Raw genomic sequence first — 12,154 nt, 5'->3', positions numbered from 1 at the left:
ATCTTTCTTGGCCAAGAGCTCCATCTGGTTGAGGAATTGCAACGCGTTCCAGCAAGCTTGTTCTTCATTAGATAGATTATACGCAAGAAAGCTATGCAGTCTGTTGATTGGACAGAGCGTCCTTAACATCATTATTTGGATCCGAAGCAATAACAAAAAGATCTAGGAATGAGAGATCAAGTGGCGAGTTGTTGATCCAGTTGGAGGCCAAAACTTGGTGTCAGCCCCATTGCTTACCAAGAACTTGGCTGCCAAGTTTAAAATTTCTTTGGATTTTAAGCCCGTTCAGAACTCGGAGAGCAGCTGAAGAAGGACAAGTTAGTAAAGTATCTGGCCTTAAGAATTTAAGCGCAAAGGTTGTCGTCGTTCTGAGAGAATTTTCCAAATCCATTTGGTGCTCAAAGCCAGATTCATGATTCTGGAATTAGTTATACCCAAACCACCTTGCGACTTCGGTCTACACAGGTCCTCCCATCGGATCATGTGGTATTTACATTTAGCGGTATCTGTTTCCTAGAAAGACCTTGCACGAACTTCACCAAATTTCAGGTGAACCCCTTCACGAAGAATAAAAAGGGGCCATAGCGTACATAGGGATCACAGATAAGCACGCGCTAGTGAGTAAGCCTCGGACTCAAGGACATGACTCTTCCTTGCCAGGGGTCGAACCTTTTTTCCGACCTTATGGACCGTCGGATCCCAATCCAACGCGAGAAGCGCTTTGTCACTCAGAGCAAGGGAGCCTTAATCATCATGAACAAGTTGAAAGGTTCCTCCAGGCTGTGCTGCACGTTGAAGAAGGTGAAAAGGTTCCTCTGTTATGCAAGCACGGATATATATTATGGTTACCTGGTTGATGAGACATGCATGTGAATGCCGGCTGCGTGTTTTGTCCCGATCGAACATGTCTGTAGCAATGGCGTTCTGGCCGGGCCATTATTCCCCTTCTTTCCATTTATATACGGTTGCGTTAATCTTGAACGAATAAGAAGAGAGAAAACTACGCGTGGGCGGCTGCCCTATAAAGAGGAGCGACGTCTTCATAGACGATAACTCTCAAGTCTCAACTCCTGTCTTCTCTTTTCAGTCTCTGCTATAAGGCATTTGTACATGTTTCTCCTTTGAAACCAGCAGTGTAGTTTTTGTTGTTGGCAATAGCATCCATTCAGGTTTTGTTTTTCCTTTCGAAAAGAGGGTTAAACCCCCAGTCTCTTAGTTTGTTAACATGGAGGTACCTTACGAGTATCAGCTGGCATTGGCTGATTACTGGGAGGGGAGGCCGACCACGGAACCAAATGTATGGGTTCCTGGCCTCCCTTTGCAGATGACAGTTGCTGCTCCTGCTAGCAACAGTGATCTGGTGGTCAGCTCTACTGGACAGCAGCAGCTGGTTCAGGAGAGTACTCATCATCAGCACGCGGTTGAAGTTGAACTAGTGTTCAATGAAGTAACACAGTCACTCAAGCAGACGGTGGACAATATGGCAATGAAGATGCACCTGTTCCCGCCAAACATGGAAGATCTGGCCTCGTACAAGGCCCCCAAGGTGGTGTCCATCGGCCCTTATCACCACGGCGAGAGCGAAGCCCTCAAGCAGATGGAGAGCATCAAGCATGCGGCCGCCGTCCACTTCATCGACAACACGGGCTGCTCCATCCAGGAGGTGTATGGGGCGGTCTGCGCGGTCGCGGAGGTGGCCCGCGGGCACTACGAGGAGGACAAGATGCGAACTGCCAGCGACGACGACTTCAAGCACATGCTGTTCTTTGATGGCTGTTTCCTGCTGCAGTATATGTTGTTTTGGTGCAGAAGAGTAAACGAAGACGATGATGACGAGACCACCGTGGATGTGGACCCGTCGTTGCATAGTGTTTTCAGCTCCAACGACAGCCGCATCTTCTGTGACGTCGTGCTGCTTGAGAACCAACTCCCCTGGGTGGTGGTTGACACGCTCAAAAGGTTCATGCGCACGCCCCCGACCATGGAGTTGTTCGTTCGACGCGTTAAAATAGACAAAATGCATACCCGCCAAGAGCTTGAATTTGTTCTTGCTCCACTACCTAACTACACACCGCCGCATCTCCTTGGCCTCCTACGATACCACATTGTAGGAAATACTAAAGTGCCCGAGCCCAGCCCCTTATCTGACAAGGTCAAGGAAGTATCATGGTCTGTCGGCGTCATTGAACTTGCAGAGATTGGCATTGAGGTCACACCCAACGATATTAAAGAAGACCTAAAGAAGATGTACATCGACAGAGGGTGCTTCACCGGCGAGCTCAGGTTGGCGTCGGTGTCCCTAGGCAACGCAACCGCAACCTTCCTCGTCAACATGGCGGTTTTCGAGATGTGCACGACCCCTGATTTTGATCAAGATGATGATGAAATGTCTACTGTCTGCTCGTACCTCTGGCTCCTGGGCATGGTTACGGACAGCGTGAGTGATGTGCAGGAGCTACGAAACAAGCATATCTTGGAAGGAGGAGCAGGGCTCACCAACGAGGACGTGCTCAAGTTGTTCACCGGGGTCGAGAAGCACCTGCGGATCGGGAGACGCTATTACAAGACCATTGTAGACATTGCAAACTACAGGTACGCTAGGCGGCCGTGGATCATGTTCTACAGGTTCGGTTACCGGAACCGCACAACCATCATCACGGTGATCACCACCATTGTTGGAGCCGCGGGTTTCCTTGCGACGCTCAAGTCTTTCCGGTAATCAAGCTAGCTACACCTTCTCTCCTGCCATGGCGAGCGTGTGTTGTAGTATCTTGTATCTTGCTGTTCCCTTTCCTTGCTACAACTAATCAGTTCCCTGTATGTGATCGAGCTAGTACCATTTGCTACTTAAAATTCTCAGTTATAGCATTTCACTGGCTAAGTTCAGTGAGTTTGTGCTGATCTAGTGTTCTCTGTTGAAGCCCTCCACCACCCTTTTTCTTTTCTTGACGTCCCCTATACCAATCTTAATTGAACCGCGCAGCAACCAATTTTGGCAGTAGGATATAGTAATGTATAGTGTATATGATTAGTCGTAACTGCCCCGTGATGGGTGAGAGGTACGTAGCTGGCACTACCACCAGCCATGTGCCAACGTGCAATACACCATGGGCGCCAAAGCATAGTGGAGGTCATCGTTAGAGTAAAACGATATTGAAATGAAGTAAATGGATGATCAGTCCTGATTTCTATTGATTCTCAAGTGTATATTTATATATATCTGAAAGAGATTGGGAGAAGTGGTGCCTATTTGGAGGCATCCCTCCATAGCAGGCCCCTTTTGGTCATAGAGAGAAGGGGCTTGCACACACACCCCTTTGCTAATGATGGTTTGTTAATAAGAATGTGCTAATTAATTCCTAAAACTCCTCGTACAACACTGCTTCTTAAATGATTCATCATTGAAGGCTTCTTGCATATTCATCTTCCATCTAGAGAAATCATTTGTACAATCTTGAGTCTCCCCCAAAAAACCTTGTGGAAAAATATGAGAAAAATAGTGCAGATATGTTGCTAAAACTCTTTGAAACTCAGTGGGAAAACAACAAGTAGAAAATGATGCAACATATAATGATTATTATTTGCTTGATAACTCATATGAGAAAAAAAAATTGAAGAAGGAGAAAACTCATTGGTGAAATTAGAGAACAACAAATATGCTTTGAATATACATTCCTTAGAAATCCCAGCAAGAAAAACTAAAAGTATCGCATATATCGCCTCATTAAATTTTTTTATGAGAAAACTCATAAAGGAAAAGAGTGTGATCTGGTATGCCATTGAAAACTCCTGTAAAATATAGTGAAAAAATATAACGAGAAAAAGATATGACATGTGATGGTAATTGCCTTTTTTGATAACTTACACGAGGAAACCTCGAAAGGATAAAACTCATTGGTAAGTTTAGAGGGCAATACATATGACTTGTATACATCCGCTAAAAAAACCAGTGGGTAAAATAAGATGTCTTCCATGTATTCTTCTTTTGATATTACCTCATTACAAATCTTGATGAGAACCTTGAGAGTAAACTTATAAAGGGGAAAGAAGTATAATGTAATGTTTGAATAGATTATAGTTCAGGAAGAGACCCCCCCCCCCCCCCCCCACCTTAATTCTTGCAAATGTCGAAGCCGTCGCATACCAATTCCATGTACATGTTTCTCGGAATGTTGAAGTTGATAGAGACTTCGTGAGCAGATCAGTGAGATTGTCATATGATTTGACTTTGCAGGATGGGCAATATGGTGATATTGCATATTAAGTAACATATTTGCATCCGAGCAACACAAGCAACATTATCTTTGAAATAATGGTTGGTAGTTCAATGAAACCAATTCCACATGATTGTTTTATATGATTCATCATTCCTTGAAGCTACACGAATACTACAAGTGATGTCTCGTACTTAAGAATGATTGGTGGATGTAGCCACAAAGGTCTGTTTTAAAGACTTACATGAGATGGATATCATACCAAACATAACACAGAGCATGTGTATTGTTGGTGTCAAAACGGGCAGATCTCGGGGTAGGGGTCCCGAGCTGTGGATCTGAGATCGATGGGGAACAACGGACGATGAACACGGTGTTTACCCAGGTTCGGGCCCTCTCAAAGAGGTAAGACCCTACGTCCTGCTTGATTATATTGGATGTATAGTACGGTTACAGAGTAGATCTACCTCGAGATCAGCATGAGCTAAACCCTGAGGTGATGAGGCGATTGATGTAGCTCTCTCCCTAAAGACTACAACCCTCGGTTTATATAGACACTGGCAGGGTTAGGGTTACCGGAGACAGATTACAATAAGAGGTAAAGAGATCCCGCCTATCCTTGATTTGGAGGGCACACCACGGCTTCATAGATCTTCTGTCGCTATGCGGCTTCACCAGTACGGCCCACATCCAACGGACCGACGCCCTGAGGATCCCTTAGTCCATAACTCCCTCATGTATGATCTGACATAGTGAAGATCTGATTGATGTGTCTGAAGGTATTGGTGTCTAGATTTCTCTAAAACTGATAAACTAGGACAATATGTTTGATGCATTAGAGATATCAAAAGATATTATTGATTCCCAACCAACTATTTTTGTGGATCTAGTGGTACTAGAATATGGAACCTTGGGTCACAATATGTTAATTTCATTTTCTCATGGTCTAAACGGATCTTTCTCTACGTCTAAAGATTGAACAACCATGAAAGTTATAGATAGATAAGACTTGTCCATAATGAATTCCTGGAATATGAGATAGACAACACAGTGTATCATAATAGATGAGTGAAGGCGCTCGAATTGTAGCTAAAGCAAAATTTGTTTTTTTACTTACATCCTTCATATCAAATTCCGTCTATAGATGATTACCCCCTTCATCAATATCTTGTGTGTTGCCAATAATTTTATAATCATCAGCATACACTGATGTAATGTGGTGTCATAATGAGGATTTCTTGATGAACACGTATGCACAATCATCATCGTTGGAGTAATTCTTTTGTATGAGGAACTCACTAAGTCGATTGTACCAAATTTGTTTCGACTGCCGGAATCACTCCATCAATATCACCGTCACGCCGTCGTGTTGCCGGCAATCCCATCTACTTATCCTCCCTCGCTTGTTGGATCAAAGAGGAGGAGACGTCATCGAGCCGTACATGTGCCGAACGCGGATGTGCCGTCTGTTCTGTACTTCATCGGTTTGGATCATGATTGAATCGTGATGAGTACGACTACATCAATCGCGTGATATACGCTTCTGCTTAACAGTCTACGAGGGTACGTAGACACACTCTCCCTCTCGGTGTTATGCTTCTTCTAGATAGACCTTGGGTGTTCGTAGGAATTTGTTTGATTTTCATGCAACACTCCCCAACAAAAACCCGGTGTCAGCCCCATTGCCTACCAAGAACTTGGCTGCTAAGTTTAAAATTTCTTTGGATTTTAAGCCCGTTCAGAACACGGAGAGCAGCTGAAGAAAGAGGAGTTAATAAAAAGTATTTGGCCTTAAGAATTTGAGCGCAAAGGTTGTCGTCAATCTGAGAGATTTTTCCAAATCCTCTTGGTGAGCAAAGCCAGATTCATGATTCTGGAGTTAGTTATACCCAAACCACCTTGCAACTTCGGGTTACACAGATTCTCTCATCGGATCATGTAGTATTTACGTCTAATGGCATCCACTTCCTAAAAAAACCCTACACGAACTTTACCAAAAAACACTTTGAACCCCTTCACGAAGAATAAAAAGGGCCATAGCGTACATAGGGATCATAGATAAGCATGCGTTAGTGAGTAAGCCTGGGCCTCGAGGACATGACTCTCGTCTAACTGATTGCATGCACAACGTGTATCCGGTCCACCCATCCTGCATGCACATCAAATCATCTATTTACATGCACGTCAAATTAACATGCTGCCTGCACACCTCTCTGCTCTCTTCGAAACAAACCCATCATTTTATTACCCCTTTGTAAACTAAAATCATTTATATCTTCTAAACCAATATTCAATTATAACTTTTTTTTATATTCGAACTTCTGACGCAAAGACCTTTAGAACAAGACCAATGTTGAATATATTTGAACTAGTTTGAAAATTTTCATCAATGTTCCATAAACTTAAATTGTGCATGGCTCAAACAAGTTCCATAAACTTTTCATCAAAGTTCAGGCAAGCTGTTTATAAAGTTCTTTGGTTTCAAATACATTTTCTAGCAAAGTTCTTTAATATTTCTAACAAACTGCAAAACCCACTATTCAAAAAGTTCTTCAACTTCTGATCCTGTTTATTTAGCACTTTACAATTAAAAAGAGAAGTTCTTCATTGTTTTCAGCAAAGTTCCTTACTAAAAACACTGATAAGCTGCTAAACAATCATATTTCAGTTTTAGTTAACGAAACATGTGTTCAAAAATTATCCAAGACTGATCTTGTTCTAAAGATCTTGATGCGAGGAGTTCAAATATATAAAAAGTTTTAAAAATTAAAGTTTGATTATAAAAATATGAACCATCTAAACTGTGAAAAGGAAACTAAAAGTAATGAAGTTTGAGGAGAAAGCAAAGATACTATAGGCATGCATGTGTCAGACTGTGTGATATAAAAAGAGAGAAAGAGGCCATGCACATGCAAAGAGCTCGGATCCTATGTTGAAGCAGCGGCTGAGATATGCGCTGCTGCGCGTGCAACTAGTTAGGATTCGCCTTATTCGGCTCCAGGCTGTGTTGCACGTTGAAGAAGTCGGAAGGTTCCTCTGTTATGCAGGCATTGCACGCATATATATTACTATGGATTTATGGTTACCTGGTTGACGAGACATGCATGTGACGGCACGCTGCGTGTTTTGTCCCTATCGAACATGTCTCTAGCAATGGGAGTCTGGCCGGGCCCATTCCCCTTGTTTCCATTTATATACGGTTGCGCCAAGGGGTGCGGTGACCCGTCTTTAGGGTTTCCCGCATCTGTTCGCGAGGTGTGGCGCCTGTCTTCCATTCGCATTCTGCTTCCTCCCCATCCTCTCTCCATTTCCTTTGCGGCGGCAGTGATGGGGGACCGTCGTCCTGACAAGCGTCCGATGGTGGCCGGAGATCAAGACGCGGAGCTGCGGCGGGAGAAAGCGCTCCGCGAGAAAGCCAAGAGTGCCATGAGCGGCCGGCAGGGTGGTCGCGATGGCCACGAAGCGCGAGAGTCTGCGGCTGCGCAAGGAGGGCGCGAGGGGGATTGGGGTCCCCCCTTTGGTGGATCGAGCAACAAGAAAGGAAGCGTCTGAAGAAGGAAGGGCACAAATGCCGCGAGTTGGAGCGGAAATCAGTGCCACTTCCCAACTTCGGTGCGGGTCATGGAGATCCGATGGCCAAGAAGCTGAGGGCCGGCGCAGCGCCGCTCGCAGTGGCCCTTCCTGGACCCAAAGGTTCGGCCGATGCGCCCATTCCGGTGGAAGAGATCCCCGATGTGGAATGCTTCAAGTGTGGGCGCTTGGGGCATTACCAGTCCAAGTGCAAGTTTGAGCCATTGTGCGTGATGTGCAAGGAGGAGGGCCACGTCTCGGCTGCGTGCCCGACGCGGGGGAAGGCCCTAAACCTCCAGATCTTGGGAAGTGCCATCTCGGGGGAGGGCTTCTTTTTTCTACAGTTTGAGGAGGAAGACGAGTTGGAAGGAGCCGCGGATCTGAAGCCAGACAACGCAGCTATCATCTCTGCAGATCCGGGCCAGCTCTCGCTCTGTGTCCTCAAGCAAGAGCTTAAGCATATGGTTGCAGGGGATTGGGATTGGCAGGTGGCCCAGGTTGGGGATAACGATTTCTTGGTCATCTTCCCTTCGGCTCACCTGCTCCATATGGCTAAATCCAGTGGTAAACTCTTCTTATCTATCAATGACATAACCGCTCGGGTGCGGGAGTCTCTGCATGAGGAGGTGACGCCTATGACCATGCCAGAGACGTGGGTTCGGCTTCATGGCATTCCAAGGAAGCATCGGCGTGCGGAACAGCTGACGGAAGGTCTCAAGATGCTAGGCCGTCCCATTGTTGTGGATGAACTTTCCCTCATAAGGCTGGGGCCAGTGAGGATGAAGTTTGCATGCAAGTCGCCTGATAAGCTTAATGGCTTCGTGGAGGTGTGGTTCAATGGGGAGGGATACCAAATCAAGGCCGAGGTGGAAAGGCTTCCGAAAAGGACCGGAGAAGGCGGCTCGAGGGGAGCTGGCCCGTCTGACAAGAACCCCCCTCCCCCACCCTCGGAGCAGTCTGGACGGCCGCGGGGTGCGGGTACTGGCAACAAAGCAGCTGATGGTGGTAATGCACCATCCAAGCAGCAGGCGGGCGGTGCTCGCGGATCGGCGGCGACCAAGGATACGGTGATGGGTGGTCAGGAAGATGATCTGGACGAAAGTATGCACGATACCTCATGTGACACTGAAACTTGGGAAAAGCTCGAACTGATGGGTGGGGACGTGCCCGCCGTGGCGACTCAAGACACTGCTGTCAGTATCCCTCCGCTGGCCAGGACGCTTGATGTTTCCTTCGACGAGTACGACTCCCACCTGGGCTCGCCATCCTTGGCTACCATGGTGGAGTCGGTGCTCTCTGGGGACTTGGCAGGCGCGTCCCAGGCCTCTCCGGCGGCTACAGGCGGCATGGAAGCGGGATGCATGCTCAACGTCGACTCGACCCCGACCCCTCCCTCGGGCCACCAAGGCTCGGGTGGATCGAGCAGATCTCAAAAGAAGACGGCGGGCCGAAAGCCGGCGGCAAAGGCATGTGCGGCTGCGGTTTCGTCAGAGCTCGGTGGTGATTTGGGCGCGGCACTGGTGTCGGTGGGAGCAGGAGCGAAGGCGAAGCGATCCAAGGCGACCCCAGTGCCGCAGCGTGCCCCGAGCGCACGGTCCAAGGCCAAGCTGGGAGACCTCTCTTCGCTGGAGAGTGCGCAGCTTCGCATTGCCGACAAGAACCTAGAGGTTTCAGGTAATCCTCTCCCCTCATACAAAATTTTGAATGCCTTTTCGGACGCGCATTTGTCGAAAATTTTGGATGATAGTGGAGTTGTTTCTTCTCTCCCCCATGGTGAGATTCCATCTCTAGTCCGTGCGTGAGAGGAGGCGCAAGCGGCACTTGCTGCTGTTGCGGTTCATTGTGTGCTTGCACCCTCATCAGGGCTGGTTCCAGCAGGGGATGGAACCGCCTCCTGCCCCGATGAGGAAGCAGAAGCTAGGGATGCTTCTATGCTTCCTTCTTCCAGCCATGCTACGGCTCGGAAACGGGTGGCCAAAGCGGTGACCTCTCATGGGGTCCGACTACGTAATCGTATTATTTGATTCTATGCATTATCTTTTCTGGAACATTAGAGGCTGTGGTCACGAGGGCTGTCGAACGCAGCTTAGGGAATATATGGCCAAAGAGCGAATAGACGTGGTTGCGCTCCAGGAGACTATCAAAGCTGATTTTTCCTCCCGTGATCTGCTTGCCTTTGATCCCCTTAGTCGTTTTGATTGGCATTGGCTTCCCTCATCTGGTCTCTCGGGTGGGATCTGTTGGTGAACGTTGCAGAAAACAAAAATTTTCCTACGGTTTCACCAAGATCCATCTATGAGTTCATCTAGCAATGAGTGATTGGATGCATCTACGTACCTTGTAGATCGCGAGCGGAAGCGTTCAAAGAACGGGGATGAGGGAGTCGTACTCGACGTGATCCGAATCACCGGAGATCCTAGCGCCGAACGGACGACACCTCCGCGTTCAACACACGTACGGTCAGCGTAACGTCTCCTCCTTCTTGATCCAGCAAGGGGGAAGGAGAGGTTGAGGAAGATGGCTCCAGCAGCAACACGACGGTGTGGTGGTGATGGAGCTGCAGTACTCCGGCAGGGCTTCGCCAAGCTCTATGGAGGAGGAGGAGGTGTTGGAGAGGGAGAGGGAGGCGCCAGGGCATGGGTGTGATGGCCCTTCCTCCCCCCACTATATATAGGGGGCCTAGGGGGGGCGCCGGCCCTAGGAGAGGGGGGCGGTGGCCAAGGGGTGGGGGGCTTGCCCCCCAAGCAAGGAGGCGCCCCCCTTTAGGGTTTCCCCACCCTAGGCGCATGGGCCCTAGGGGGAAGTGGTGCCCCAGCCCACTTTGGGCTGGATCCCTTCCCACTTAAGCCCATGGGGCCCTCCAGGATAGGTGGCCCCACCCGGTGGACCCCCGGGACCCTTTCGGTGGTCCCGGTACAATACCGGTGACCCCGAAACTTGTCCCGATGGCCGAAATAGCACTTCCTATATATAATTCTTTACCTCCGGACCATTCTGAAACTCCTCGTGACGTCCGGGATCTCATCCGGGACTCCGAACAACATTCGGTTTACTGCATATACATATCCCTACAACCCTAGCGTCACCGAACCTTAAGTGTGTAGACCCTACGGGTTCGGGAGACATGTAGACATGACCGAGATTGCTCTCCGGTCAATAACCAACAGCGGGATCTGGATACCCATGTTGGCTCCCACATGCTCCTCGATGGTCTCATCGGATGAACCACGATGTCGAGGATTCAAGCAACCCCGTATACAATTCCCTTTGTCAATCGGTATGTTACTTGCCCGAGATTCGATCGTCGGTATCCCAATACCTCGTTCAATCTCGTTACCGGCAAGTCACTTTACTCGTACCGTAATGCATGATCCTGTGACCAGACACTTGGTCACTTTGAGCTCATAATGATGATGCATCACCGAGTGGGCCCGGTGATACCTCTCCGTCATACGGAGTGACAAATCCCAGTCTTGATCCGTGTCAACCCAACAGACACTTTCGGAGATACCCGTAGTATACCTTTATAGTCACCCAGTTACGTTGTGACGTTTGGTATACCCAAAGTACTCATAGGGTATCTGGGAGTTACACGATCTCATGGTCTAAGGAAAAGATACTTGACATTGGAAAACTCTAGCAAACGAACTATACGATCTTGTGCTATGTTTAGGATTGGGTCTTGTCCATCACATCATTCTCCTAATGATGTGATCTCGTTATCAATGACATCTAATGTCCATAGTCAGGAAACCATGACTATCTGTTGATCAACGAGCTAGTCAACTAGAGGCTTACTAGGGACATGTTGGTGTCTATTATTCACACATGTATTACGATTTCCGGATAACACAATTATAGCATGAATAAAAGACAATTATCATGAACAAGGAAATATAATAATAATGCTTTTATTATTGCCTCTAGGGCATATTTCCAACAGTCTCCCACTTGCACTAGAGTCAATAATCTAGTTACATTGTGATGAATCAAACACCCATGGAATTCTAGTGTTGATCATGTTTTGCTCTAGGGAGAGGTTTAGTCAACGGATCTGCTACATTCAGGTCCGTATGTATTTTACAAATATCTATGTCTTCATCTTGAACATTTTCACGAATGGAGTTGAAGCGACGCTTGATGTGCCCGGTCTTCTTGTGAAACCTGGGCTCCTTGGCAAGTGCAATAGCTCCAGTGTTGTCACAGAAGAGTTTGATTGGCCCCGACGCATTGGGTATGACTCCTAGGTCGGTGATGAACTCCTTCACCCAAATTGCTTCATGTGCTGCCTCCGAGGCTGCCATGTACTCTGCTTCACATGTAGATCCCGCCACGACGCTCTGCTTGCAACTGCACCAGCTTACTACCCC

General features: G+C 47.6%; 1 protein-coding gene across 1 annotated transcript; it reads left to right on the top strand.

Moving 5' to 3' along the window:
* Positions 1-1,060: 1,060 nt before the first annotated feature.
* On the top strand, positions 1,061-2,825 carry LOC125533924 (UPF0481 protein At3g47200-like). The gene has a single exon (XM_048697249.1). The coding sequence runs from the start codon at positions 1,226-1,228 to the stop codon at positions 2,717-2,719; it is 1,494 nt and encodes a 497-aa protein (XP_048553206.1). The 5' UTR covers positions 1,061-1,225; the 3' UTR covers positions 2,720-2,825.
* Positions 2,826-12,154: the final 9,329 nt, after the last annotated feature.

This window comes from Triticum urartu, chromosome 2 (genome assembly GCF_003073215.2).
Source record: "Triticum urartu cultivar G1812 chromosome 2, Tu2.1, whole genome shotgun sequence".
NCBI lineage: Eukaryota > Viridiplantae > Streptophyta > Magnoliopsida > Poales > Poaceae > Triticum > Triticum urartu.
The sequence above is the reverse complement of the archived record's forward strand: the minus strand, read 5'-3'. Positions and strand labels throughout refer to the sequence as shown.